We start from the raw sequence: 27,844 nt of genomic DNA, 5'->3' as shown, positions 1-27,844 counted from the left end.
TATAGATATGGCAACATAGGTGCTTTCGTACAAAGCTGTCGCAACAACTTTTTTGTTCATTTGACTACTAAAACGGTCAATTACGAATCAACCATTTGTGCGCAGTTGAATCAACATCTTGTTGCGATGGATAAAAATTAAGAGAAATTTCGGTTGAATTGGCCCGTATTTCGGTTGATTTTACCAGTCTTTTTCTTTCAGTGTACGTGCCTATATATTGGTGAAAATAATCATGCTTACCTGAGAAAAGAATACTTAGTTCCTCGCAAAATAAATTTTTAAGTTTTTTAGTTTAAGACAGTGATGCCTATGGATTATGTGTCTGTGTGTGAGAGCTTTTACGAGCTTTATCACTCACAACATCTCAATACAGAATATTTTCGCTGAAAGTCAAATTACATTGATTAGTGAGTTATCATTGAGCAATCTTTGAGGAGTACACGCTGATGACGTTATTCCCAACCAGAGATCGGCTATTGAAATAATAATTCGCGCGGAATGGTCAAGCTTGAAAATCCGGACTGCTTATATTTTGTGATCATTTACTCACGCCACACCTTTTTCTTATGCGATCACTTCGCACAGCAACGGAAGTAACATAAGGCGATCTATCCCCAGGAATTGTCATCCATAAGATGGAATATGGCCAGCAGAAACGTCAGTAATTTTTCCCTCGCGAAACGGGAAGATGGTTGCTTAGCCTAAAAACGTAACACACAAAAAAACCACTCGCAAAAAAAATTATCAAAAAATGGTACTTTGTATGAGTCATGCTCTTATTAGTTCGCGTCGTTGCCCACCACTGCACCAATTATTGTTTATTTTTATACCTTTCATGAACATGAAATGGTATATTAACTTTGGTCCGATGTTTGTAACGTTGAGAAATATAGAAGATAGACCCACCATTAAGTATACCGAATTGATCAGGGCGACGAACTGAGTTGACATAGCCATGTCCGTCTGACCGTCCGTCCGTCCGTCCGTCTGTCTGTCCGTCTGTCTGTTTGAACGCAAACTAGTCCCTCAAATTTTGACATATCTCAATGAAATTTGGCACAAGTATGTATTTTTGTATTATATTAGACATTTGTCGGATCCGGTAGGATCGGACCACTATAAAATATATTTCCCATACAACCGATCGTTCTGGTAAGGGTGTTTGTTTGCCATTTTTTATTTTATATTCATCTTATAATCGTCCAAAACCTGTTGGCATTTACAAATTTATGATCACAGTAACGTACTACTAAAGGTACTCTCCTACTACAATTTTTACTGAAGGGGATTAAATTATTCCCCATTTTCCTTACTTCGTAAAAGCAACCCGTTCAGATTTTAAAATTTGGGAGTGCCAAAGCTCTGCAATCATTGGACAACAAACCTCTAATAATTGAATCATGATAATTTTGCATTACTCATCTTAAACCGACATAACGAGAGCATTTATATTCCTCATCGCTCGTGTTTCTCTGATTGTTTATTCCACCGAAAATTTCTGGTAGCATTTTAATTAAAATATTTTTCTTGCAATTTTCTTAATTTTTCTTCCATTTCTGTATTTGTTATTTCCTCAATCTGAAAGACATTGATTAATTACGATATATACCAAAAAATAGAATGCAAAAAACATGCTTAGAAATGTGTCCGCTTGTACACAGCCATGAATGAGCTTCCGTTTGATTGTGGCACAATGGCACCCCCTACCGTATGAGGCAGTTGTCAATCTCTTCATGCCAGTATTTTCCATATTGGTAGTTAATGTGTGTGTGTGTGTGTGTTGATTCTGCAGAGCTGTGGACGTTGCATGACCTAAACGACATTGATTAATTACTAGCGGAAAAATGGAAAATATTTAATTATATTCAATTAAAATAAATTCTAATTGAGACAAAACATTATGCAGTTCGAAGAGGCCAGATGTAACTTCATGCTTAACTGTGTTTTATATTTTAATTTAATCCATCCTAAATGAAGGGAGAGCTACTTTACTAAACAAATCGACACTTTTTACCTTCTCTTCAAGAAACATTGTCTTCCAAAAGCTGCTCGGGAAACACAGAACGGACGGACTCTCACCTTGGCTCCTGCACCTGCTCTCCGAGGTCACTGAAAATGTGGCTCTATCTGGCTTAATAAAGATATACGACGTTCCTCAAGCTCGTGACTACACACGCTCTTCTTGGGAAGATACTGTCCCCAAGTATGGGCCTGCACTGCTCTTCATAAAGTTGATAAATCCGTAATTTGTAGAAAACTACATATACATAGATATTCTAGAAATAAAAAATTACAATCTAGTTCTTATAAAGAAAATTATTCCAATACCATTTTTGCAAACTGTTTGTTTCAAGTAAAAGAGTCCAAAATAACGAATTGATATGGATTAAGAGTTTGAATGGACTGACTAATCTCAACTATTGCTATATAATGACAAATGATTTTAATGAATGAGTGCATGTGTCAAGCGGCTGTCAACTTCACAGCGTAAACAAACTAAAATGTTTAACTTGCTCGTTAGGTATGCCAATACCGAGATATCAGAATGTTAAGTGCAATAAGGAATCAGCATTGACTACGTGATGAGGCTCTAATGAAATAAACAGTTGGAAACTCGAAGAACATTTGAGATTCAAGTGAATTTTGATGCATAAATATCTAAGAATATTCTGCTCTGAATATCAAGAAAAAAAATTTTCTTACGACGACTATCGAGCCACCTGCCGATTTGATCTACGTTTAAACTCGGAGTTTGATTAAAACTTATGCTCAGCAGCTGAGCAAAATACACGTTCAATTCTGATGAATTGTTATATCATTATTTTTCTGCTTAAAACAGCAAACGAGACCAAACTAATTCCATCTGAAATCCAGTTTTATCTGCGTCAAAATTAGATACAAGTGCCTAAATTGGTCTTGAAATTTCGGGACCGAAAATTTCAACCACACCACTAGACTTTATAATGCCTGCGTAGGAGTGTTAGGAAAGCGCCTTCATCGACACCGAAATCAGAACCGCATTTAACCATTTTCTATACCTTTCATGAACATGGAATGGTATATTAACTTTGGTCCGATGTTTGTAACGTTGAGAAATATAGAATATAGACTCACTATTAAGTATACCGAATTAATCAGGGCGACGAACTGAGTTGATATAGCCATGTCCGTCTGTCCGTCCGTCTGTCTGTTTGAACGCAAACTAGTCCCACAAATTTTGAGATATCTCAATGAAATTTGGCACAAGATGTATTTTTGTATTATATTAGACATTTGTCGGATCCGGTAGGATCGGACCACTATAACGTATATCTCCCATACAACCGATCGTGCAGATAAGACGATTTAGAAAGTATAAAAGTGAAACTTGGTGATATATATTCTAATATACAATAGAAGATATCCTGAAAAATCACTTTGATCGGAGCTATATATAGTTATATCCCACACAACCGATCGTTCAGATTTTTGGCCATTTCTCTCTTAATTCAGAAAGTATAAACGTGAAAATCGGTGATATATATTAGAATATATTATAGAAGAATTTCTGAAAAAATCATTTTGATCAGAGCTATATATAATATATATCCCATACAACCGGTCGTTCAAATAAGGGGGTTTTTGCCATTTTTTATATTTATCTTAAAATCGTTTAGGTATGTACATCTGTTAACTATATATTTCTTATCTTATACAGTGCATTATTTGGAGATAACGAATGGGATAAGATTATTGTTCAGCCCCATTCATGAAAGGTATGAAGTCTTCGGCTGTCCCGTCCGTACTTGTTTTTTATTGGAATCGGGGCCGAAGCCGAAATTGGAAGACGGAAAACGGTATTAGAACCAGTTATCCATATATATAAATAGAAAAAACCCCAACCACTTACTTTGACCAATAAGCTCCTCTTCATACCTTGTTTCACGACTTGTGTGGGAGAATGAATACACCCGATTTATAATCGATTTTCCATTTGACCAAAACAGCACCCGGCAATTTTTTGTTAGAAGATGTTTCCAACACACGAAATTGAGAAATTTTGACATATCAGAGAAAATTTGAGACACTTGATCCCAATAAATTTTTGGAAAATTACAAATTTAATAAATATGCATGATTCAATCACAAGAGGTTTGCTCGACAGACACATTTTTTGACAATTGCAGCCATTTTGCTCCCAAATCGAATTGACATCCGTTAACTGTGTTGTTTCTTTGCAATTTTTGGAAAAATTTTAGAAGTAGAAATAGGAAGCAATCAGTTTACAAATACCCGATAAGTACTAAACTGCATAATTCCTTAGAACATTTATTTTAATTTTATGATGAATTTATTAACTATGCCATGAACTATTAGTGTGGCTGAACATAGGTTTTATGAAAAGTACGGACACCAAGGAATCGTGCACTTTCGTAAACATATGAACATACGAACCCTAAACAACTTCAAAATCCATCGATCAGCGTCAGAGAGTCGACTAGTAAATTGATTCACGTAAAAATGTCATTAGTATATAATGGAGATGCCATAACGAAATATTGGTACATTGAGCATGTTAACTTATTCATTCCGTATGTTCGGAACATTCGTTTCCATTTAAGAATTTGGAGAATCGGTTTATATTTTCAATATTATATATATTCGGACCTCGTGTGGTAGTATCAAACGAACGTGTTCCGAATATTCTAAATTAACGTTTTATCCGCAACACTTCTATGAATACTTAACGTAAAGGAGCTTTCCGAAATTTCAGAGTAAAAAGGTAAATACTCCCTGTTTAGCAGGACCGCATAAAAGCTGAACTCTTCTGTCAAAGTCTAGACCGGAATATAAAGTTCTAAGACAATAAGCCATTTTTTTTTGTCAGACCATGTCTGCTGCGTTTTCAATATCGTTGTAGGGAGTTTTTGAAACAAATTTTGATATAGTGTATTTTTGAATAAAATTCTAATAAATACATATCTCTTTATCAATTCACGAAATATTTAGTAGAAAATGAATTATTTCCTACAAAACTTGTTGACATTTACAAATTTATTATCACTACTAATATACTACTAAAGGTACTTTTCTACTACAATTTTCGCTAAAGGGGATTGAATTATTACCCGTTTTCCTTACTTTGTAAAATCAACCCGTCCAGATTTCTCAGTTCGGGAGTGTCAAAGCTCTGCCGTCATTGAAGAACAAACCTCTAGTAATTGAATCATGATAAATATGCAACTATAAATGTTAACCATTATAAGGAAACCCCTTTTCGTTGTAGATACTTTTTTATTTTAGTGTTGAACTTTAACCTGCCATTTCTTCCCCCAGTACAGAACTGTCAAGTGTTCTGCCGGCAGGACGGTTAAGCACTAGACCCAACGTCTATTGGGATCACATTGTAGTACTTGCATTGCGGCACGATGTTGTATTAGTCGAGGCTAACACCTTCTTACGGATTGGAGGATTTCGACAGGTTGAAGTGGCCATGACCCCAATCCGTGCCATCGCTTTTTTGCTCTTCTTGAATTGAGGAAGTTTTTTTGAATTTTTTTATTCTTATTATAGTTATTTTAATTTTTAACTTAATATTTGAGAATTCGTGATATGAACACCGGTTTATAATAATTGAATATTCTATTAAAGAATTATTAAAAACCGGTGTGCAGCTTAAATATTAAGTAAAAATTGAAAAAACTATTAAACATATAAAGAAATTTTTTTGTTTTTTTTTTGGATCGAATCTATTTCAAGACTGTCTGAAGTAATTTGCTTGGGTATGTAAAATATTTAATATCATTGCAATGGTGACAAGAATGTTCTATAATAATTTCTTGATAATTTTCAAACAAGGCCTTAGTTCAGCAAGATGCTTTGATTTGACTTCTTCATCACGGCGAATTGGATTGAACTCGCTTTGCTATCACTTTGCATAGATACGACTTGAATAATTTGGGAGAACATGAAATTCATTTCAATTCAATTCAATTTCAATTTCCAATTGAACATTTAAATTTAAATTTCTAACCACGTTATTTTGTAACACCGGCCTTCTTACTGTTCGTATTCCGTTATAACTCCCATTTCAAGCACTCGCAGATGAAATTAGAATCAAATGTTTAAATCAGTCAAAATTTTCGATGTTTTGAAATCGAAATCGACGCTCCGTAGCATGCCTAATTTATATACCGAAACTTGATAAAAATATATTTTAATAAATAATAATGCAACTAACACACAACTTTAGAGGCTAACAACAATTTTTTTTTTAAATACTTATCCCCACATATTTAGGTTCCACATACTTACAAACATGCATGTGTAGTTGTCAAAGACTCAATCTAATCAGACGGAAGTCGTTACAACACTGCGTGATTAGCTCCCATAATCATCGTCAACGCTACAAAATAGAACGCTCTGTGTGAGCATGAAATCAAATTTGTCACTTGTCTGTCAGATTATAGCTCAAGTGACATTAGAGGAGCACAAGAAATGAAGCAAAATAGATTTGAGAACAACTAAATTTTGTTGACATACTTAGTAGTCTAACGGACGAATATCATAAAGAGTGTATGTAAATATTTCTTATCGACGTGATAAGACTTCTTCATGTGAATTGAAGATAAGATTTGCTTTTCTGCAAGATTCGCATCAACATATTAACCTTGATGTCCAATTTTGCATTGATACTGTTTTCGTTAGTAAAGTTTAAAACTCAATTAGGCAGTTTACGATCTGGTGACAATATTCTTGCATCGTTGCATTGCTAATTTTCATTGCATCCCATTTGCAATGCAACAACACAATACACGCAAATTCACCTCTCACAAACTTTATGGGGTGCAATACTAAAAATTAATTTTTTTTTGAAATGCAATGTACTAAGCTACATTTGATATTCCTTGCAAGTATATTTTTGGTTAAATTACCACTGAACTAAATGAAAGTTCTTCCGAGCTTATAAGAGTAAATTTAGAAATATATGCGTCTTATACGCACACTTGTGATCTTCATTTAATTCGTGATGAACGATTTGTTTAAAAAAAACTGATTATCTAAATGGTCATCATTTTAGTAATGCTCGAATCGCCCGGAGTTGAAAATTCTGCCAAACCAATTTTTTAGATAAGGGATATAAAAATCAAAGATTAAATAAAAATATAAGGCGCAATAACCACCGAAGAGATTTAAGTCCGTTCTCGAACGGCATCTGCAATGCGGATGAATTTTCACTGAGAAGCTTTCCGTGGCGGAAATACACTTGAAGTGTTACCAAATCGCTAGCGAGGGGCGGCCACGCTTAGAAACCTTTTCTTCTAATTGAAAGAACCTGTTTCTAAATTTTTGATGTTGCTTTGCCTGGGAATCGAACTCAGGATCTTCGGTGTGATAGGCGGAGCGCGCTACCACCATACAAAGGTTGTGTACAGATTTCTAGACATGGGACATACAAATCTCACTTTATTTGAGATTAGCAAAAACTCGAAAACAACACGATATTCACGTTGTGACGCTTCAATCCAGCTGTCACCAACAATCGGTAATCGGAGATTAACTTATTTAAAAAGGTTTAATCATGCGTTTTACATTTTGAATTTTAACTTTTAGTAATACGAATAAATCGGTACAGGAGATATGCAATATGGAAGTCGGAATTGTGTGTTGGCTGCCACTCCCCTTTGTCCAACTTCTATACTGATATATGTCGATATTGTTCACCTGCCTGTCAAGTGTCATTACTGTGACATTTTTAGCTTCAGAGCTATTTATTTTTCACATGTGGGCTACACAGATGCCATACCCTCTTTATAACGATTATTCCCTATGCAAAGAAGAACTCCAATTCCCACTGATTTGTGCATATTTCATCTCAATTGGTCAAATTGTGCGTCCAAAATAGGAGTTCAAAAATTTGGGTGCGGCATAATTATAATGCAAGAATCAGAATATATCTTAAATGTAGGACACTTTGCCTCTAAGCATAAAATCTCAAGATTGCACAAAACTATGAAGCATTTATTCATGGTTAAAGCTTGAGCCTAGACCTGACACTTTTTTACTACATATACGAATAATTCAAATTTGGTTTAAAACCAAGATTATACCAGCTTTCGTAAGAGGTGAGGTGATAGTAATACGAACCAGTAAGGAAAGTTAAGTTCGGGTGTAACCGAACATTACTACTCAGTTGAGAGCTATGGTGACAACATAAGGGAAAATAACCATGTAGGAAAATGAACCGAGGGAAACCCTGGAATGTGTTTGTATGACATGTGTATCAAATGAAAGGCATTAAAGAGTATTTTATGAGGGAGTGGGCCATAGTTCTATAGGTGGACGCCATTTAGGGATATAGCCATAAAGGTGGATCAGGGTTGACTCTAGAATGCGTTTGTACGATATGGGTATCAAATGAAAGGTATTAATGAGTATTTTAAAAGGGCGTGGACCTAAGTTCTATAAATGGACGCCTTTTCGAGATATCGCCGTAAAGATGGACCAGGGGTGACTCTAGAATGCGTTTGTTCGATATGGGTATCAAATGAAAGGTGTTAATGAGCATTTTAAAAGGGAGTAATCCTTAGTTCCATAGGTGGACGCCGTTTCGAGATATCGCCATAAAGGTGGACCAGGGGTGACCCTAGAATTTGTTTGCACAATATGGGCATCAAACGAAAGGTGTTAATGAGTATTTTAAAAGGGAGTGGGCCTTAGTTCTATAGGTGGACGCCGTTTTGAGATATCGCCATAAAGGTGGGCCAGGGGTGACTCTAGAATTCGTTTGTGCAATATGGGTATCAAACGAAAGGAGTTAATGAGTATTTTAAGAGGGAGTGGGCCTTAGTTCTATAGGTGGACGCATTTTCGAGGTATCGCAATAAAGGTGGACCAGGGGTGACTCTAGACTTTGCTTGTACGATATGGGTATCAAATGAAAGGTGTTAATGAGTATTTTTAAAAGGGGTGGGCCTTCGTTTTATAGGCGTTCGCCTTTTCGAGATATCGCCATAAAGGTGGACCAGGGGTGACTTTAGTATTTGTTTGTATGATATGGGTATCAAATGAAAGGTGTTAATGATTATTTTAAAAGGGCGTGGGGCTTAGTTCTATAGGTGGACCCCTTTTCGAGATATCGCCATAAAGGTGGACCAGGGGTGACTCTAGAATTCGTTTGTGCAATATGGGTATCAAACGAAAGGAGTTAATGAGTATTTTAAGAGGGAGTGGGCCTTAGTTCTATAGGTGGACACCTTTTCGAGATATCGCCATAAAGATGGACAAGGTGTGACTCTAGAATGCGTTTGTCCTATATGGGTATCAAATGAAAGGTGTTAATGAGTATTTTAAAAGGGAGTAATCCTTAGTTCCATAGGTGGACGCCGTTTCGAGATATCGCCATAAAGGTGGGCCAGGGGTGACTCTAGAATTCGTTTGTGCAATATGGGTATCAAACGAAAGGAGTTAATGAGTATTTTAAGACGGAGTGGGCCTTAGTTCTATAGGTGGACGCATTTTCGAGGTATCGCAATAAAGGTGGACCAGGGGTGACTCTAGACTTTGCTTGTACGATATGGGTATCAAATGAAAGGTGTTAATGAGTATTTTTAAAAGGGGTGGGCCTTCGTTTTATAGGCGTTCGCCTTTTCGAGATATCGCCATAAAGGTGGACCAGGGGTGACTTTAGTATTTGTTTGTATGATATGGGTATCAAATGAAAGGTGTTAATGATTATTTTAAAAGGGCGTGGGGCTTAGTTCTATAGGTGTTCGCCTTTTCGAAATATCGCCATAAAGGTGGACCAGGGGTGACTCTAGAATGAGTTTGTACGATATGGGTATCAAATTAAAGGTATTAATGAGAGTTTTAAAAGGGAGTGGTGGTAGTTGTATATGTGAAGGCGTTTTCCAGATATCGACCAAAATGTGGACCAGGGTGACCCAGAACATCATCTGTTGGATACCGCTAATTTATTTATATATGTAATGCCTGCCAAGATTTTAAGGGTTTTTTATTTCGCCCTGCAGAACTTTTTCATTTTCTTCTACTTAATATGGTAGGTGTCACAACCATTTTATAAAGTTTTTTCTAAAGTTATATTTCGCGTCAATAAAACAATCCAATTACCTTACCATATTTCATCCCTTTTTTCGTATTTGGTATAGAATTATGGCATTTTTTTCATTTTTCGTAATTTTCGATATCGAAAAAGTGGGCGTGGTCATAGTCGGATTTCGTTCATTTTTCATACCAAGATAAAGTGAGTTCAGATAAGTACGTGAACTGAGTTTAGTAAAGATATATCGCTTTTTGCTCAAGTTATCGTGTAAACGGCCATGCGGAAGGACAGACGGACGACTGTGTATAAAAACTGTGCGTGGCATCAACCGATTTCGCCCATTTTCACAGAAAACAGTTAACGGTATAAAAAATATGCCCCTACCAAATTTCAAAAGGATTGGTTAATTTTTGTTCGACTTATGGCGTTAAAAGTATCCTAGACAAATTAAATGAAAAAGGGCGGAGCCACGCCCATTTTTAAATTTTCTTTTATTTTTGTATTTTGTTGCACCATATCATTACTGGAGTTGAATCTTGACATAATTTACTTATATACTGTAAAGATATTAAATTTTTTGTTAAAATTTTACTTAAAAAAAATTTTTTTTTTAAAAGTGGGCGTGGTCCTTCTCCGATTTTGCTAATTTTTATTAAGCGTACATATAGTAAGGGTAACGTTCCTGCCAAATTTCATCATGATATCTTCAACGACTGCCAAATTACAGCTTGCAAAAGTTTTAAATTACCTTCTTTTAAAAGTGGGCGGTGCCACGCCCATTGTCCAAAATTTTACTAATTTTCTATTTTGCGTCATAAGTTTAACTCATCTACCAAGTTTCGTCGCTTTATCGGTCTTTTGTAATGAATTATCGCACTTTTTCGGTTTTTCGAAATTTTCGATATCGAAAAAGTGAGTGTGGTTATAGTCCGATATCGTTCATTTTAAATAGCGATCTGAGATGAGTGCTCAGGAACCTACATACCAAATTTCATCAAGATACCTCAAAATTTACTCAAGTTATCGTGTTAACGGACGGACGGACGGACGGACATAGCCCAATCAAATTTTTTTTCGATCCTGATTATTTTGATATATGGAAGTCTATATCTATCTCGATTCCTTTATATATGTACAACCAACCGTTATCCAATCAAACTTAATATACTCTGTGAGCTCTGCTCAACTGAGTATAAAAATGATAATTATACGTGCGACTTCACGTATAAATATAAGCTGAATGAGAGCCTTATCGTAGGCAATTAGACTGGTTGTCTATAAACAAATAAGAAATAGCAATCAACATTTTGTTATCGCTAAACTATTGATTATGCAAAGTCATTTAAAAAATTATACAGCCCTTTTAATACTCAGCTGAGCAAAGCTCACAGAGTATATTAATTTTCATCGCATAACGGTAATCCGTAACGGCATAAACTACGAGATAGATATAGACTTCTTATATCAAAATGATATGGGCGAAAAAAGAAATTCATTTAGCCATGTCCGTCCGTCTGTCCTTAAACACGATAACTAGAGTAAGTTTTGAGATATCTTGATGAAATTTGTTATGTAGGTTCTTGGGCACTCATCTCAGGTCGCTTTTTAAAATGAACGAAATTGGACTATAACCACGCCAACTTTTTCGATATCGAATATTTCGATAAACCGAAAAAGTGCGATAATTCATTACCAAAGACGGTTAAAGCGATGTAACTTGGTAGGTGGGTTGACCTTATGACGCTGAATAGAAAATTAGTAAAATTTTGGACAATGTGCGTGGCACCGCCTGCTTTTAAAGGAAGGTAAGAAGGTAAAAGATATCATGATAAAATTTGGCAGCAAGGTTACTCTTACTAATGTATGTGTGCTCAATAAAAATTAGCAAAATCGGATGACGAACACACCCACTTTTTAAAAAAAAAAGTTTTAAAAGTCAAATTTTAACAAAAAATTTAATATCTTTACAGTGTATAAGTAAATCATGTCAACATTCAACTCCAGTAATGATATGGTGCAACAAAATATAAAAATAAAAGAAAATTTCAAAACGGGAGTGGCTCCGTCCTTTTTCATTAAATTTGTCCAGAATACTTTTAATGCCATAAGTCGAACAAAAATTACCAATCCTTTTGAAATTTGGTAGAGGCTTAGATTCTATGACGGTAACAATTTTCTGAAAAAAATGGGTGAAATCGGTTGAAGCCACGCCCAGTTTTAATACACAGTCGTCCGTCTGTCCTTCCGCTCGGCCGTTAACACGACAACTTGAGCATAAGTCGATATATCTTTACTAAACTTAGTTCACGTACTTATATGAACTCACTTTATCTTGGTATAAAAAATGGCCGAAATCCGACTATGACCATGCCCACTTTTTCGATATCGAAAATTACGAAAAATGAAAAAAATGTCATAATTTTATACCAAATATGAAAAAAGGGATGAAACATGTACATAGTTGGATTGGTTTATTGACACAAAATATAACTTAAAAAAAACTTTGTAAAATGGGTGTGACACCTACCATATTAAGTAGAATGAAATGAAAAAGTTATGCAGGGCGAAATCAAAAGCCCTTGGAATCTTGGCAGTAATACTGTTCGTGGTATTACATATATAAATAAATTAGCGGTACCCGACAGATGATGTTCTGGGTCTCCCTGGTCTACATTTTGGTCGATATCTCGAAAACGCCTTCACATATACAACTAAGGACCACTCCCTTTTAAAACCCTCATTAATACCTTTGACATATCGTACAAACACATTCCAGGGTTACCATAGTTTCATTTTTCTACATGGTGATTTTCCCTTATTTTGTCTCCAAGGTCTCAGCTGAGTATGTAATGTTGGGTTACACCCGAACTTAGCCTTCATTATTTGTTTTTGTTGGTCTTTATTTTAAGCCTAAATACATAATAATAATAATAAATTATAGTTGCTGCAATAAATACAAAGCTAAGTATAACTAATGAGTCATAATTAATAACATTTTGCGCTGTTCTAGTGTGTAATTGAAAGCGAAAAAATTGCAATGACATCAAATTACCTCTATTAAAAAAAAAAAAAAAAAGTAGGCACAAAATCTACTCATTCAATATGCTAGTGTTGTTTTCGTTTTACTACACTTCGTTATCAATTCAATGAAATACAAACAAACGCGGAAAAGTCGGGGAAGCATACGCACCAAGTACTCGAATTTGAGTAAAATTAAATGATCATTATTTGTACTATTGGGCTATTAAAAAAATGTAAGCTTCGCTTAAATTTAAAACTAGCCTTAAGATTTTATTAAGCTTACATATACTCACTTGATAATTTACTCATACCCACGAACACATACAAAAGATATTCTCTAGAGTACTCGAGAGCATCCGAAAACTATTCGGCGTTCATCTACAATGTAGATTCTACATGTCGTGTAAGCACAGCGACAGAGATTCAGTAAATCAATTCTATGCTCAAATCCAGGCATGCTTAACCAACGAACCGAAATCATTTCGTTACGATAATTTACGTTAATAAACGAAACAAAGTCATTTCGTTTCGTTTATTAACGTTAAGAACGTCAAATTAGCGAAATGATTTTGCTTCGTTTTCTGCCATATCAAAACGAAATCAAATCGTTTATGTTGATTATTAATTTCAAACTATGCTGGCAAAGCTGATTGATGGCGGAGTCATTAAAGGTGAAAGCATTAGCCAAGCTGATTGCAACTTTTCTCATGAATTTTGACAGTACGAGCATTTCTCAGAGTATTTTTGACATTACCACGAACGAATTACACAAACAAATTACGTGGAGTTTGTGTGTATGTCCGCTCGCTGTTACCATCTTTCGGCTTCACCATGGCTATAGCATTGCCAGCACAACTCAAACATAAAGTATCACATTTTTGTTAACGTTTTTAACGTTAACGAAAGCTTTTCGTTTCGGTTAAAAACGAGATACAATTTATCTTGATAATTTCTTTATCGATAATATTTCGAAGTGTTTCAACGGAAACGGTGGAAATTTTTTGATAAACGATTAGCTTAACGTTAAGGTGCATCCCTGCTCAAATCCATGTAAAAACATGCTACTACAAAAAAAAGTAGTGCTTGTATTCGAAGCTATAACGGTGTTGTTCACACTTGCTCTAGAGATTGATGAGGACTGTTCTGAAAAGAAAGTGCACACACATTATAGATCATATCTCGGTAGTTATATATTTCATTTATCTTTTGCTTTCATCATAATCAGCCCAATTCTAAACAAAAATTCCGTGCGAGTTTTTTCACTTCTCCCTTTCCTCCTATTCTGAACAATGTTCGAAAAAGCGGAAACCCGTTATGGGAGAAAAGTAGGTATTATGAATGTGAGGGAGAGGGAGAATTCAAAATAGTTAAAGGAAAATGGTTCTTTTAAGAAAGAACACTTATTTGTACAAATTTGTGCTAAAATATGTATGTACATTCTACCACAATATTCTCACTGTTAATACAACAATAACAACAACCACAATATTCTTTATTTTAAGTAGAAAAGTATATCATAAGCAACATAAGAGCTCTTGGTATATTTGATGCAGCCATCCAGAAATTGCGCAGGGATTTTTAAGAAGGCTTAAATAGATTTCGGCATATGGTAAAAGGTGAACTCAACTTGACTTGGCTGCCAGAAAATTGCTTTGCTGAATGAAAGCATGCAACCCCAGCGGATTTGTGTTATCCCGCTGTCTTCTTCTTCTTATGCTCCTCTGTAGATGTTTCTGTGGCACAAATTCATTACTCGTTTCAGTGAATAACACATGAAATGCAATACTGTGCATTGTTTATATTTTATTTCTTAGTTTCAAACAAATTTGCAACAATAATTAAACTTTTCAATTTTTAAACGAAATAAGAAATGCGCAACGAAATTTTAACTCACAAAACAGCTGACTTCGAAAATTCGAAATTCCTATACCCCAAATATTCTTCTCCCTAGGAGAAAAGAATTGGAGGAATTTTTCCGCGGGAATAAAAAAATCTGCGAGAACAAAATTCCGCGAGGATATTTAGAATTGGTCTGAATATTTTTTTAGAACAATTTGTACAATACATAAATTAATTGATGACTAAAACTAACGTCCAGCAGGTTAGGGGGTTAGAATATATCCTCGGTAGGTATATCTGCCGTAAGAGGCTACTAAAATACAAAATAGATTCAAGGGGTTGTGTAGCGCCACCCTTTCAAGGTGTTTCCAGCGCAAAATATAGCTTCTCCAACCCAATTGTCAACCTCGCCTATCATCGCCAACACCTTTTCCGTACTTTTTATTAAATTACTTATGTTCAGCCATGGAAAAATTGGGGTGCAATTTAAAGAGCAATATGAAAAAAAGACCAAGAGAGCCTTTCAAACATTGTATGCTGTTTTGCAGTAAAAAGTTGATTTTGTGCCGAAAAAGCATAGTAACTGCTAATCTTGTTTTTAACACTTTAAATAACAAATATTTCAAAAACCATAACCAATTGAAAAATGCTTATGCCAGCCTCAGTTTGAACGTACTGAAGGCCTTCAGAAAAGCACAGGCTAATTTCTTGATTTCTTATCAAGTTCTTATCAAGTTTTATATACGATTAATTTATTTTCAAACCACTGTGGGGTGTGCGAAATAATGAACAGTAAACAATCAAGAGCTGCTGCTACCAGAAACTCGTTTTACTAAATTTTTCACTTATTAATACGCTTCATCAGCTGCTTCCCGTCAGTGTATTCTTAGTGTCGTTTGAGGGTCTCTCGAGAACAAATAGAAGTCTATGAATTTAGAACTGGTATATAATAAAGCAAACTTGTAATATACGTAGCGAGAAAATAAACATTTATATGTCATAATGACGTTTCTTTCACTTTGGATACTACTTTACCTGCTTATCACAGCCCTTACTTTATTAGCTGTATGGTGGCGCAAACGACTCAACTATTGGAGCGATCGTGGCGTTGTACATGAGAAGCCCACAATATTGTATGGAAATTTAAAAGGTATTGGTACAACAATGGGTTTACGGGAACCATTTATAAAATTATATGAGAAATATAAACATGTCGCACCATTTGCCGGTTTCTACTTATCCATGCGCATAGCTGCCGTCATCTTTGACCTTGAGCTTATCAAGCATATACTGGTTAAAGATTTTGCCAACTTTAGCAATCGCGGCAATTATTACAATCCCAAAGACGATCCCTTGTCCGCACATCTTTTTAATTTAGATGGCGCCAGTTGGCGTTATATGCGTACCAAGCTAACGCCAACATTTACCTCGGCGAAAATGAAGTATATGTTCCCTACAGTAGTGGCAGTGGCCAAAGAATTTGTGAAAGTGCTACAAAAAGAAATGGAACAATTGAAAGAAAAGAAAAAGGATTTAGCCGCAATAGAGGGCATTGAAATGGGAGACCTCTTGGCGCGCTTTACCACCGATGTAATTAGCAGTTGCGCTTTTGGCTTGGATTGTAATAGTTTGCAAGTTCCAGATACACAATTTCGGATAATGGGTAAAAAAGTGTTCACCACCCGTCGTCATAGTCGCCTTGTAACCGGCTTTGCACAAGCATTTAGTAATTTAGCGCGCAAAATGGGTATAAAAATCTTACATCAAGATGTGAGCGAATTCTTTATGAAGGTTGTAAAGGACACAGTGGCATATAGAGAGAAATCGGGTATCGAACGTAATGATTTTATGGATCTTTTAATAGAACTTAAGAGTCAGCAAGATGGTATTACGCTTGAAGAGATCGCAGCACAAGCATTTGTATTCTTTCTCGCCGGCTTTGAAACAAGCTCAAGCACTATGGGTTTTGCGCTGTACGAGCTTTCGCTGCATCCGGAGATACAAGTAAAAGCGCGCGAAGAGATTGAGGATGTGTTGGCACGTTACGATGGCAAGCTCACATATGAGAGCTTACGTGAAATGCATTATTTGGAACAAATCATTAATGGTAAGTAAGCAAACTAGCCTTTTAATTTCTTTTTCTCTCTAACGCACTTGTTGCTCTTTTAAAAACGCTTTTGGTTTTTTACTTTGCAGAAACGTTGCGAAAATATTCAATCGCCACAATTATTTTGCGTCAAACTGTCAACGACTATAAGGTTCCAAATTTCAATTATGTTTTCGAAAAGGGTCTTAATATTATAATCCCCGTTGATGCTATACACCGTGACCCTGAAATCTATCCTGATCCAGAACGTTTTGATCCCACACGTTTTGAACCTGAGGAAGTGGCTAAACGTCATCCAATGTCTTGGTTACCCTTCGGCGAGGGTCCACGGAATTGCATTGGCTTGCGTTTTGGTAAAATGCAAATTAATGTGGGTTTGGCACTGTTGTTAAAATACTTTAAATTCATGCCTACGCCTAATATGAAGGTGCCTATGGAGTTCCAGAAGCACGCTATATCGTTGGCTTGTCAAGGTGGCATACATTTGCATGTCGAGTCGATCGCGAGTGCGGAGTGATATTACCAAATTTTTAGCCGTGCGTTCATACTATCCCTTTATAAATGTGAAAAAAGTTTTTGCTATTATAAAATAGAGTTTTTTTATTCCATAATTCGTCTAGAAGTGTAAGTTATGCTCACATCTAGCAACGGTTCAATGGAAGATCACGTTACCGGGGCTTTTGCTACGAATGCTTTCTTGCTCAAGTTGCTTTCAAGTTGTGTTATCCGTACACTTGTCACTATGCGCCATCTTACGACCCAATGGAACATAAACATCTGCAAGTATTTTTTGTCCAAACTAGTGTTATACTGTCCAAATTAAAAACGACCTCTGAAACAAATATTTCGCAAATTGGCGCTAATTATGTATATCGTAAAAACTAATATGTAACTCTACGCCATTTTATGCTGGTAGCGTGCTATACTTAGGCCCGTGAAAAGCAACATCAAAATATTCAGAAAATAAGTTTTTCAATTCGAAAAAATGTTGGTTCGAAAATACTCCGAGTGTATTTCTGCCATGAAAAGCTTCGCAGCGAAAATCCATCTGCCGTCCATAGCGGCATTAAACGTTTAGGTACTTCATGCCAATTTGCAGGGAAAAACAAAGAAAACCACGTCGCAAGTAGGTAGATCGGCCTTTATCTCTGTGTCATCTGTGTCGAAACAGTGTCAACAACTGACAGACAAATATCTCCATGGAACAGCGGCATATGCAGTCAGCTGGTAACATAATAATTTACTTAAATACCGTTGGGACCCGAGCCCAAGTATGGAACGGCGCGCCATTTCGATGCATCTTCTCCTGGAACCAATTGCTGCTATTTTAGTAATTAATACTCGGTGTTCAATTAAAACTAATTGGTACGGATAATGAACCTGCTGATATCCTTCACAGAGCAGTTTGATAGATCCTGAACTCCAGCGGAGTAGGGGGTCAGAATATTCCCGCGGTAGGTATGCCTGTCGTAAGAGGCGACTAAAATACCAGATTCCAGGGGCTGTGTAGCGCAACCCTTCAGATTGCCAGCGCAATATATAGCTTCTCCAAACCCAATTGTCAACCTCACCTATCCGCGGCGAATCCTGTTTCACTAATAGACGAGGCTCTGCCGGCCCCAAGCTTCTAATGGAACTTAGGGGTGGGGAGGGAGGGAATGGCCTGAAGGTTTAATGTGGCCACATAAATCGTTCCCGAAATGGTCGCGCTAGCACCTTAATGGTGCTGTGGTACTGGATTTGTATCCGGCAAAGGACCATTACATCGATAACACCCCCCAAATCCTTCGGGGAGCAACATTATCGCTACAAAAACAACAACAACAACATATATTCTGAAGTTCGGCCATAATATAACTACCCATATTTATAAACCCAGGGTAAGTTAGGGCAGGGAAATAACACAGGTAGTGCTCGACTGTCTCACCAAGCAGGCCGAGCGGTCAGTGTCACGTGATTGTGGCCGTAATCCTAAAGACCAGAGTCCCTCCCTGTTGCAAGTTCATTTGCCCTCTCGTGGCCCTCAATATTCCTGTTTCCAGGTATTCATTCAACATATAGGGGTAGTTTTTCTCGAATTAACAAATATTTGGTAAAAATTATCGCATTATGGGTAATTCAAGCGAGTTTTTTTTCAATTAAACAAATTTGTTGAGTAATTTCAACTTATCTATTGCAAAATTTCTGCTGCACAGTGTAATTATTAGTGTCGTATATGTTTTGAGCACACAGATATTACTATACAATGTCATAATCAAAGCCAGTTGTTTCACAATGACGCATTTACAATAAAAAGTATTCGTTTCTGTAAGTGTTCTTGACTACGAACGTAATTCGTTTGCTTTTTGACTTGTTTATCCGCTTCATCAGCCGTTTCCCATCAGTTGACGCTCAGCAATTTAGGGGAGTGCGCGCGATTTATCGAAAGACGGTAGAAAATAGAAAATAGCGTTATATATATATATATATATAATTTTGTAAATTTTTATTAGTTGTTGTGAAAAAAATAAATAATGGCATTTATGTCACTTTGGATACCGCTGTATCTCCTCATCGCCGCCACAACGTTGCTCGTTGTGTGGTGGCGTAAACGACTAAACTATTGGATGGATCGCGGTGTTGTGCATGAGAAACCATCAATGTTTTATGGAAACTTGGCGGGTGTGGGGAAAACCCAAACTTTGCGTGACCCATTTCAACAATTCTATGAGAAATACAAACATGTCGCACCATTCGGCGGTTTTTATTTATCGATGCGCGTCGCTGCTGTTATATTTGACCTTGATCTTGTTAAGCATGTGCTTGTTAAAGATTTTGCGAACTTTAGCAATCGCGGCAATTATTACAATGCAAAAGATGATCCCATATCAGCGCATGTTTTCAATTTAGATGGCGTCAGCTGGCGTAATATGCGTACTAAACTGACGCCCACTTTTACATCATCAAAAATGAAATTTATGTTTCCAACAATTGTGGAGGTGGCAAATGAATTTGTAAAAGTAATGCAAAAGGAAAGTGAGCGACTGCAGGCGGCAAAAAAAGTGGAGTATTCAAGCCAAACAACTACGACGGAGGGTATTGAAATAAGAGAATTGTTAGCGCGCTTCACCACCGATGTCATTGGCAGTTGCGCTTTTGGACTAGACTGCAATAGTTTACAAGACCCCGATACGAAATTTCGCGCAATGGGAAAGAAAATTTTCACACAACGTCGTCATGGACGTTTCGTTTTTGCCTTCGTGCAAGCATATCCTCAATTAGCGCGCAAGTTGGGTATTAAAATGACGCCGGAAGATGTAAGCGAATTCTTTCTCAAAGTCGTACACGATACAGCAGCGTATAGAGAGAAATCGGATATCGAACGTAATGATTTTATGAATCTGTTATTGGAACTGAAGAATCAGGAAGATGGACTTTCACTCGAAGAGATTACGGCACAAGCGTTTGTATTCTTCATAGCCGGTTTTGAGACAAGTTCCAGCACTATGGCTTTTGCGCTGTACGAGCTTGCTTTGAATCAGAATATACAAGCGAGAGCGCGTGAAGAGATTGACGTGGTGTTGGGGCGTTTCGATGGAAAGTTCACATATGAATGCTTGCGTGATATGCATTATATGGAACAGATATTTTGTGGTAAGTAAGCGGTCTGTTGCTTGTTTCCCTCTCCCCCTCTCTCTCTCACTCTTTATCTCTTTGAACTTGTGAAAGTGCTTTTCAATTCAAATTTTACATTTCCATTGCAGAAACTCTGCGCAAATATTCGATAGCTTCAATCACTATGCGAAAAACGCTCAACGACTATCAAGTACCAAACTCAAAATATGTGCTGGAGAAGGGTCTCATTATTGTCATACCTATTGATGCTATACATCGCGATCCTGAAATTTATCCAGAACCAGAACGTTTTGATCCTACACGTTTCGAACCTGAGGCAGTAGCTAAACGCCATCCAATGTCTTGGTTACCCTTCGGCGAGGGTCCACGCAACTGCATTGGTTTACGTTTTGGTAAAATGCAAGCCATGGTCGGTTTGGCTCTGCTACTGAAACACTTCAAATTCACGCTCGCTTCAAATACAAAGGTTCCGTTGGAGATTAAAAAAGATAGTTTCGTGTTGACAAGTAAAGATGGCATACATTTGCATATAGAGCCAATAGTGAATGCATCGGTATGAAGTAAAAAAATATGTGGGTTTTGATTTCTTTGTTATCATTTTAGTATACACAAATTTATTATATCATTTTGAAATAAAGTTAAACAAATAATCACTGTCCCTCTCGTCATTCGTTAAGTTGTTGTCATATTATCTTGTTTAATTGTACCTATTGGCTAAGTTGCCTACACGTTGTATGTAGATAGTTCAGTATATAACTTTGATTTGCATATGTATGAGCTCTAACTGCTAAAGCACAGTGGGTAGCAAGTGTACAAAACTTGTGCGAAAGTCATCCACTTGGATTTGCATCTGAAAAATGTTATGAACACTTACCCGCCAACCAATTGGCGAAAAGTGATCTTAGAAATTTTTCAGCGCCTCTTTACATGCCTTTCCTAATTGAATGCTCGTACGCAACACCCATCCCCATTTGATTTCTCGCAAGCGGATTGGGACGTCTACCGCAGATGCATCCTCCTTTGCCAGTTCATTGGCCTTTTGTGACGTTCTATCCCTTTTATGACGGAGAGCCCATAACAGATCCACGCTTCAGCCTGAGCGAGGTCTCTCTTATGCTTGCTTGTATTGCAGGACAGTTCTTGATGAAGAGTGTGAGGTTATTGCCTTAATGACAGCCTGACTATCATTGTACATACTGACGCGATTGCAGCTTAGGCACCTTTCCTCCAGGATTTCAGTTACCTTAGTTGATCAAATATATTCTCATTTATATTTATTGTAAGTAAAAAAAAAGTCATTAGCAATATAGTATTGTTTCTCTTCGGATGAGTTTATGAATTCTATATTTATTTTAAGGCGGGAGTGTTTTTGAACTCGGAAAATAACATTTAAGAAGGCTTTTTCGAATAACTTTCACCTTTTCTACTTTTTGCCTCGGATGCGTTCCGCTGGCAGGATGTTTCAGAGCCACTTTAAGAGGGTCATTGAGCAGCGAGTCCCTAGGTGCCTTGGACGTTTTTAAACCTGTTGAAAATTTGTTTGATATGGAAAGATTTGTTCAGTGGCTTAAATTATACCATGGTATGGTTTTTGTGTAACATAAATATTTGTTTGTCTCAATCTCTACGCTTTGGTATTTTCATTTCAATTTGTCCCCCTGTCCTATCATTATTCCCCTACATATCTCCTTTTCTCTTATTCTCTGTCAATTTGCATATTCCTGTAAGCCTTCTTTTTTCTATAAATCTTCCGCGTCCTTGTCCTACTTCTGCTTTTAATTTTAGTCTGCTTTTATTGTTACTCTTACTCCTATTCTTTCTCTTACTTTTATCATTAGTGTTACTCTTTCTCTTACCCTTACTTGTACTCTTACTCTTACTCGTACTCTTCTTTTTCCTCAGTGTCTTACTTTTACTCTCATTCCTACTCCTACTCTTAATCCTACTCTTGCTTTTACTCTTACTCCTACTCTTGCTTTTTCTTTTACCCCTACTCCTTCTCTTGCACTTATTATAATTTATAATGGAAAAATACATTAAATACAAGAATGTGTGAATCGTGTACTATTTTACTCTTGTGCTTAAAAACAAGCCAATTGCCCCTCCACCTCCCCTCCTGCCTCTCTACCACATATTCGATATTTCCCCTTCCCTCCTTCGGGTGTAGAAGGGGGGGGGGGCGGTATTTGAAAAGGCGTCCCGGATTGTCGTCCGGACGATCTGATTACCCTATCGCTTAGCCTTTCTTCTAACGTTTTTCGCGTTATATTTTATTCTTATCTTCGCTTCTGTATTTGTTCTTACAAGCTCAATTATTTTCATTCCTTGCATCGTCAGCGGACAAAAAATTATCCGATAGGTAGCAAAATTGAACAGTTGACAGTTTTTCCAAACGAACTGACCCACTGTACATAGTAAAGTTCATATCATCTTTAAATTATGCACAAACGAACAAGTTTATTTCGATTGAGCAAATGGATGAACACTCTAGCTGTCAGACAAACGCATTGAATTAGTGACGTACGCACGTAGTAATGCACACAATGACCACACAGTTTTCGGGTATCGGCAGCGGAACTCATTATCATCATGACCATCAACAACAGCGGAGGAGCAAGCGAATGCACCCAAGTGAATATGCAAAAGCCTTCCAAGATACTAACTTAAGTGCGAGTGTAAGTAAACGAATATGTGCAGCAGTGCAATAGGGCAAGTGCTGCATAAGCTGCGATGTATGTGTGTGTATGTGCGTTTGCTTTGCATGAATTGCACTTTTGATTGCTGTACATGCTCCACTGAGCTCCACAGCTTCTGGTGCTGCTTCTGATGCTGCTTCTGTTGTTGATGGTGTTGAATGCAACAATTAAACAATTCCGGATACAATTGTTAAGCATACACGAAGATTTACTCAAGTATACACTTATGACTTACTTGTATGTTTACACACTTGCATACAATCAAATATATACATATTTACGTGTGTACTTAACTGAAGAGACATGTCAGATAGTGGCAACTAAATTAAATATGACTATTTACTGAGTAAAGAACATTTGTATGGCAGATAAGTACACGAACCTTTTCAGTTGCAGCTTCAAGCTCTACTCGTTACTCGTGCTAAATAGAGTTCAAAGTAAAGAGAGCTGAAAGGATTTCGAAAGCGAGGGGGAAAGAAAGGATTGAAATGGTGATAGATATGTCTAACATTTCTGCCACATTTACTGAAAAAAGGTCAAAAGCTGTTAACCCAAATTTCTCTTTAGCATAAGTGGCATATAGCAGCTGCAAGCTTAAAAGCTGAAACACAGAGAACGAGCAAATTGCTACGAAATGAAAAACAAGTTGTAATTTTCCGACATACAAATGCTCTAGGGATAAATAATGACTTTTGTAACGCATCTACATTCGTTAAGCTGTGGCTGAGATAAGAAGACTTAGGTACATGTATATTTAGATAAACTTCATATGTAAAATAAATAAAAGTTAGGGTGGTTCTGTTATATAGCCGAGAACACTAAAAAAGCATTGGTAATTTTCATCAAATTTCGTCAATTTTAGATTATTTTTTTATAGTTTAAGCTACCTGATCAGTAGTCTTCCAAGCGGAGGGTGCCGCAATTAGTATGCGTTGGATGGGCTGCTGTTCAGTGCTACTATGACAAAAGAACTCAACAACAACTCCGATAGCCAAACGGCTATTAAAACCCTAAGTTCAACTTTGGTACAACCCAGAGTGGTATAGGAATGGCGAGCTCCACTTGCGGTTGCGTTCAACTTTTTTAATATCTATATTATCTGGCCGCCAGGTCGCAGAAATATAACTGGCACCTGTCATGCGAACATCTTAGCGCGCATGGGTACAACTAAAGTGAAAATAGATGGTGGTAGGGATACAGAGTACCACTGGCCGTCTTGAAGGGTAGCGATATCATTCATGGCTGGAAGTTAATAGTGGTGGTCTGCTAAAATTTTTGGGTTACTCAAAGCTCATCTATCAATGGCAAATGGCCTGCTGATGGGTCACTATCCTTTAGGAATCCATGCGGTACGTCTCAAGCAGCTGACTGTTCAACTTTTACCAAAATTAGGCATCAGTATTTCGGTGGCGGCCGGCGTCGAAATCGGTCTCATAGTAGACTATACGCAAGCTACAGCTAACATCACGGCGGCCGTCTTGGTGTGATGGTAGCGTGCCACACCAAAGGTCCTGGGTTCAACTCCCGGCCAAAGAAACATCAAAAATTTAGAAAAAAGTTTTTTCAATTAGATAAAAAGTTGTTCTAAGTGGGGTCGCCCCTCGGCAGTGATTTGGAAAACACTTTACGTGTATTTCTGTCATGAAAAGCTTCTCAGTAGAAACTCATCTGCCTGGCAGAAGCCGTTCGGAGTCGGCTTAAAACATGTTAGCCCATCCTGCGAATTTGCAGGGAAAATTTAAAAGGAGCACAACGAAGTATCTTTGGAGGTTATCGCGCTATACATTCGTTTTTTATTTATTTGAATATCACATTTATCTTATGTGGCATCAAAACGTACTATTATGCTGACCAAGTGAGCTCCGCCTGTCGATATGGCTACCACTCAACCTAATCTAACATAACATTCAGAACTTTATAAATTTTATACGTAAACCCTAAAGCTCACCGCGTACAAGTTGAAAGACCAGAGCGCACTCAAGCAACACCCACACAACAATACAGCCGTTTGAATTACAAAAGGCATACGAACTCACTCCACCTCATCCACAGTGGGTCGGCGAAGGCCTATGGCTATAAATGCTGGAGGCGAATACCTATGATGCATATAATGTGTCTCCACATGACATGAGTTGAAAAGATGGTTTCAACTCTAATGTGGAACCAACGCCACTAACAGCTCTTTGGTCCAACCCTATTGCAACTGGAAGTCTCCCTGGTCTTCCATTAGAGCAGATCGATGCTAATTTGTAAGTGGTCGCACGTAATTCTTGCCGCAAGAACAAGAAGTAGAGGAGCGTAAACACGAAGCTAAATGTAATGAACCCAGTTTTTCAGTCAATAAAAATTTAAATAAAGCGAGCGACCTGCAAGATGTTTGGACTGTCTCTTAAAACTGAATACACTTCTATCTATCACATAAATCGCAAAGAAATCAATAGAAATGTCTCAAGATCTGCAGCTCTATTTTATCTTGAATAAAAAAAAGTTAGATAACTGTTGTTTACGTCTACACGCTAAAGCTGATAAGCACAAATATGCATGTCACGTTGTGATAAACTTAGCGGGAACCAGTAAAGGTGTATAAGTTCGGGTGTAATCGAACATTATATACTCAGCGTGAGCTTCAATTGTACATTTTATTTCAGATAAATTACTTTTCTACATAACCGTCCGTTTTTACTAGAAATATTTTCTGCTATAGGGAAAATTTGTGTACACAATATCATTACGATATGTTAATTTTTCTTCGAGTTTTGGCTCCCGAAACATAGAAAATTGCTTAGTCATAAAAGGGGCGGTGCCGCGCCCATTTTTTAAAATTTGAAGTTTTTCCTATTTATTGTTATAAGTCCACGTGGGAAATGAAATACCATTGATATAAAGCTCTTTTTGCAAAGATATAGCTTATTTTATTCGTCCACGACCCTTCTAAAAATCTTTTATATAAAAGTGGGCGTGGTCCTTAAGATAGGTTTAACGATTTTTGATTTATGATTAATAATATTTGTAAAATTGATTTTATCACAAGTGAGCGGTGCCACGCCCATTTTAAAAAATGTATTCAAATTTTTATCAAGAGTGTCAATATCAGTCCACACGTCAAATTTCAACATTCTAGGTTTATTATTTACTAAATAATCAGGGTTTTGTGTTTTCTAAGATGTTATATATATAAAAAGTGAGCGTGGTTATCATCCGATTTCGCTCATTTTCAATTTCAATCTATTCTGGGTCCAAATAAACTCGTGTACCAAATTTGGTGAAGATAGCTCGATATTTACTCAAGTAACGGACGGACGGCCGGACGGACATGGCTCAATCAAATTTTTTTTCGGTACTAATGATTTTGATATATGGAAGTCTATATCTATCTCGATTCCTTTATACCTGTACAGCCAACCGTTACCCAACCAAAGTTAATATACTCTGTGTGCAAAGCACTCTGAGTATAAAAATACGCTGATAGGGTGGGTTGCCTGGTTTCAGGAGAATTATTTCTGTACTTTGGGTTGTGAACCTCAGTACATGTACTGAACAAATCTGTATGTCTAGTAACCCTATATCATATACTAAATTGCATACTTGTTCTTAATTAAATTAAGATTATATTGAGTTCAAGGATGAAAAATGGCACAAGTGCAGACGTTGCTAACGAATTGGTAATCGAAGCTGCTGACATAAGATATACAAACATATATATGATAGTCGTAGGTAACGATTCATACATATCTACACACATGGTACTCAAATGTATTATCCTCTTCGCACCTCTGAATCGCTACACACCGCACATAAATTGTCTATTGCACAAGTAATTAATGTGCAATATGTTAACGTTTAATTATATCAACGATTTCCACGCCACTCGCCTGTTACAAATCAAATGATAATGGGCGCCTACGGGAGCAAAGTCAATTAGCGGTGCAAGGAGAAAGGGAAAAATAGAGATAGGGAATTTGATATCTTATCGCGAAATCATATAAAAAATGTACCAATTAAATGACTTGAAGTGTCACAATGAAATTACTTTATTTTCACAAATAACTAAGCAAACATGTTCATGTATGTGCATGTTTTGACTTGCAGCGCTACACAAACATGTTACAAGCAAGTGAGCAATCCTAGCGAACAACGACATAGTGGCAACAACAACAACAGTGGCATAGTGCAGATGATCCATGGGCTACTTGCAGGCAAATCGAGTTTGATTGTAGCGCCAAAGCTTCAGTCAAACTAACCAGACACAATAAAATTGAAGCAATTAAAGTTACTCAAAGGCTGTTATGGAATCCAATTGTTGTCGGAATCGGATTTAAGGACGACAAAAAAATTACTTTGGTGTCATGAAATCCAATGTGATCGGTTCAATGTTCGAATTGGAATTAGTGTCGGTTTTAGGTGTCACTTACTTACTTACTGAATTGGCGCTTAACCGTCTAAACGGTTATGGTCGTCCAACAAAGCGCGCCAGTCGCTCCTTCGCTCCACCAACCGGCGCCAATTGGTCACACCAAGGGAGTT

General features: G+C 37.0%; 3 protein-coding genes and 1 long non-coding RNA gene across 12 annotated transcripts in view; 3 read left to right on the top strand and 1 right to left on the bottom strand.

Annotated features, from left to right (window-relative positions):
* The window catches only part of Fili (Fish-lips), a 603,882-nt gene that overhangs the window by 101,661 nt on the left and 474,377 nt on the right, over positions 1-27,844 (top strand). The gene's annotated exons all lie outside the window — the stretch shown is intronic.
* Positions 1,226-2,423, bottom strand: LOC137243180 (uncharacterized). Its single transcript, XR_010950467.1, has 4 exons — positions 2,329-2,423; positions 2,080-2,276; positions 1,636-1,812; positions 1,226-1,578 (listed from the first exon to the last, which is right to left on the bottom strand). It is a non-coding gene; the product is annotated as an uncharacterized lncRNA (long non-coding RNA).
* On the top strand, positions 15,714-17,620 carry LOC137243179 (probable cytochrome P450 6a14). Of its 2 annotated transcripts, XM_067770539.1 has the most exons (3): positions 15,714-15,844; positions 15,951-17,009; positions 17,099-17,620. In XM_067770539.1, the coding sequence occupies exons 2-3, from the start codon at positions 16,067-16,069 to the stop codon at positions 17,524-17,526; spliced, it is 1,371 nt and encodes a 456-aa protein (XP_067626640.1). In that variant the 5' UTR covers positions 15,714-15,844; positions 15,951-16,066; the 3' UTR covers positions 17,527-17,620. The 2 variants fall into 2 exon arrangements, with proteins under 2 accessions (XP_067626640.1, XP_067626639.1); XM_067770538.1 differs by having other exon boundaries at positions 15,773-17,009.
* LOC137243178 (cytochrome P450 6a2-like) lies at positions 18,674-21,277 on the top strand. Its single transcript, XM_067770537.1, has 2 exons — positions 18,674-20,642; positions 20,753-21,277. The coding sequence occupies exons 1-2, from the start codon at positions 19,523-19,525 to the stop codon at positions 21,181-21,183; spliced, it is 1,551 nt and encodes a 516-aa protein (XP_067626638.1). The 5' UTR covers positions 18,674-19,522; the 3' UTR covers positions 21,184-21,277.

This window comes from Eurosta solidaginis, chromosome 3 (genome assembly GCF_040869045.1).
Source record: "Eurosta solidaginis isolate ZX-2024a chromosome 3, ASM4086904v1, whole genome shotgun sequence".
Classification (NCBI taxonomy): domain Eukaryota; kingdom Metazoa; phylum Arthropoda; class Insecta; order Diptera; family Tephritidae; genus Eurosta; species Eurosta solidaginis.
This window is presented reverse-complemented; position numbering and strand designations above follow the sequence as displayed.

What these genes read in the sequence shown, in the direction of transcription:
- LOC137243179 (XM_067770538.1), top strand. Translation starts at nt 15,905, where the DNA reads ATGACGTTTCTTTCACTTTGGATACTACTTTACCTGCTTATCACAGCC. An exon ending in TTTGGAACAAATCATTAATG is followed by an intron (nt 17,010 to 17,098) that starts GTAAGTAAGCAA and finishes TTTACTTTGCAG; the next exon opens with AAACGTTGCGAAAATATTCA.
- LOC137243178 (XM_067770537.1), top strand. Translation starts at nt 19,523, where the DNA reads ATGGCATTTATGTCACTTTGGATACCGCTGTATCTCCTCATCGCCGCC. An exon ending in TATGGAACAGATATTTTGTG is followed by an intron (nt 20,643 to 20,752) that starts GTAAGTAAGCGG and finishes TTTCCATTGCAG; the next exon opens with AAACTCTGCGCAAATATTCG.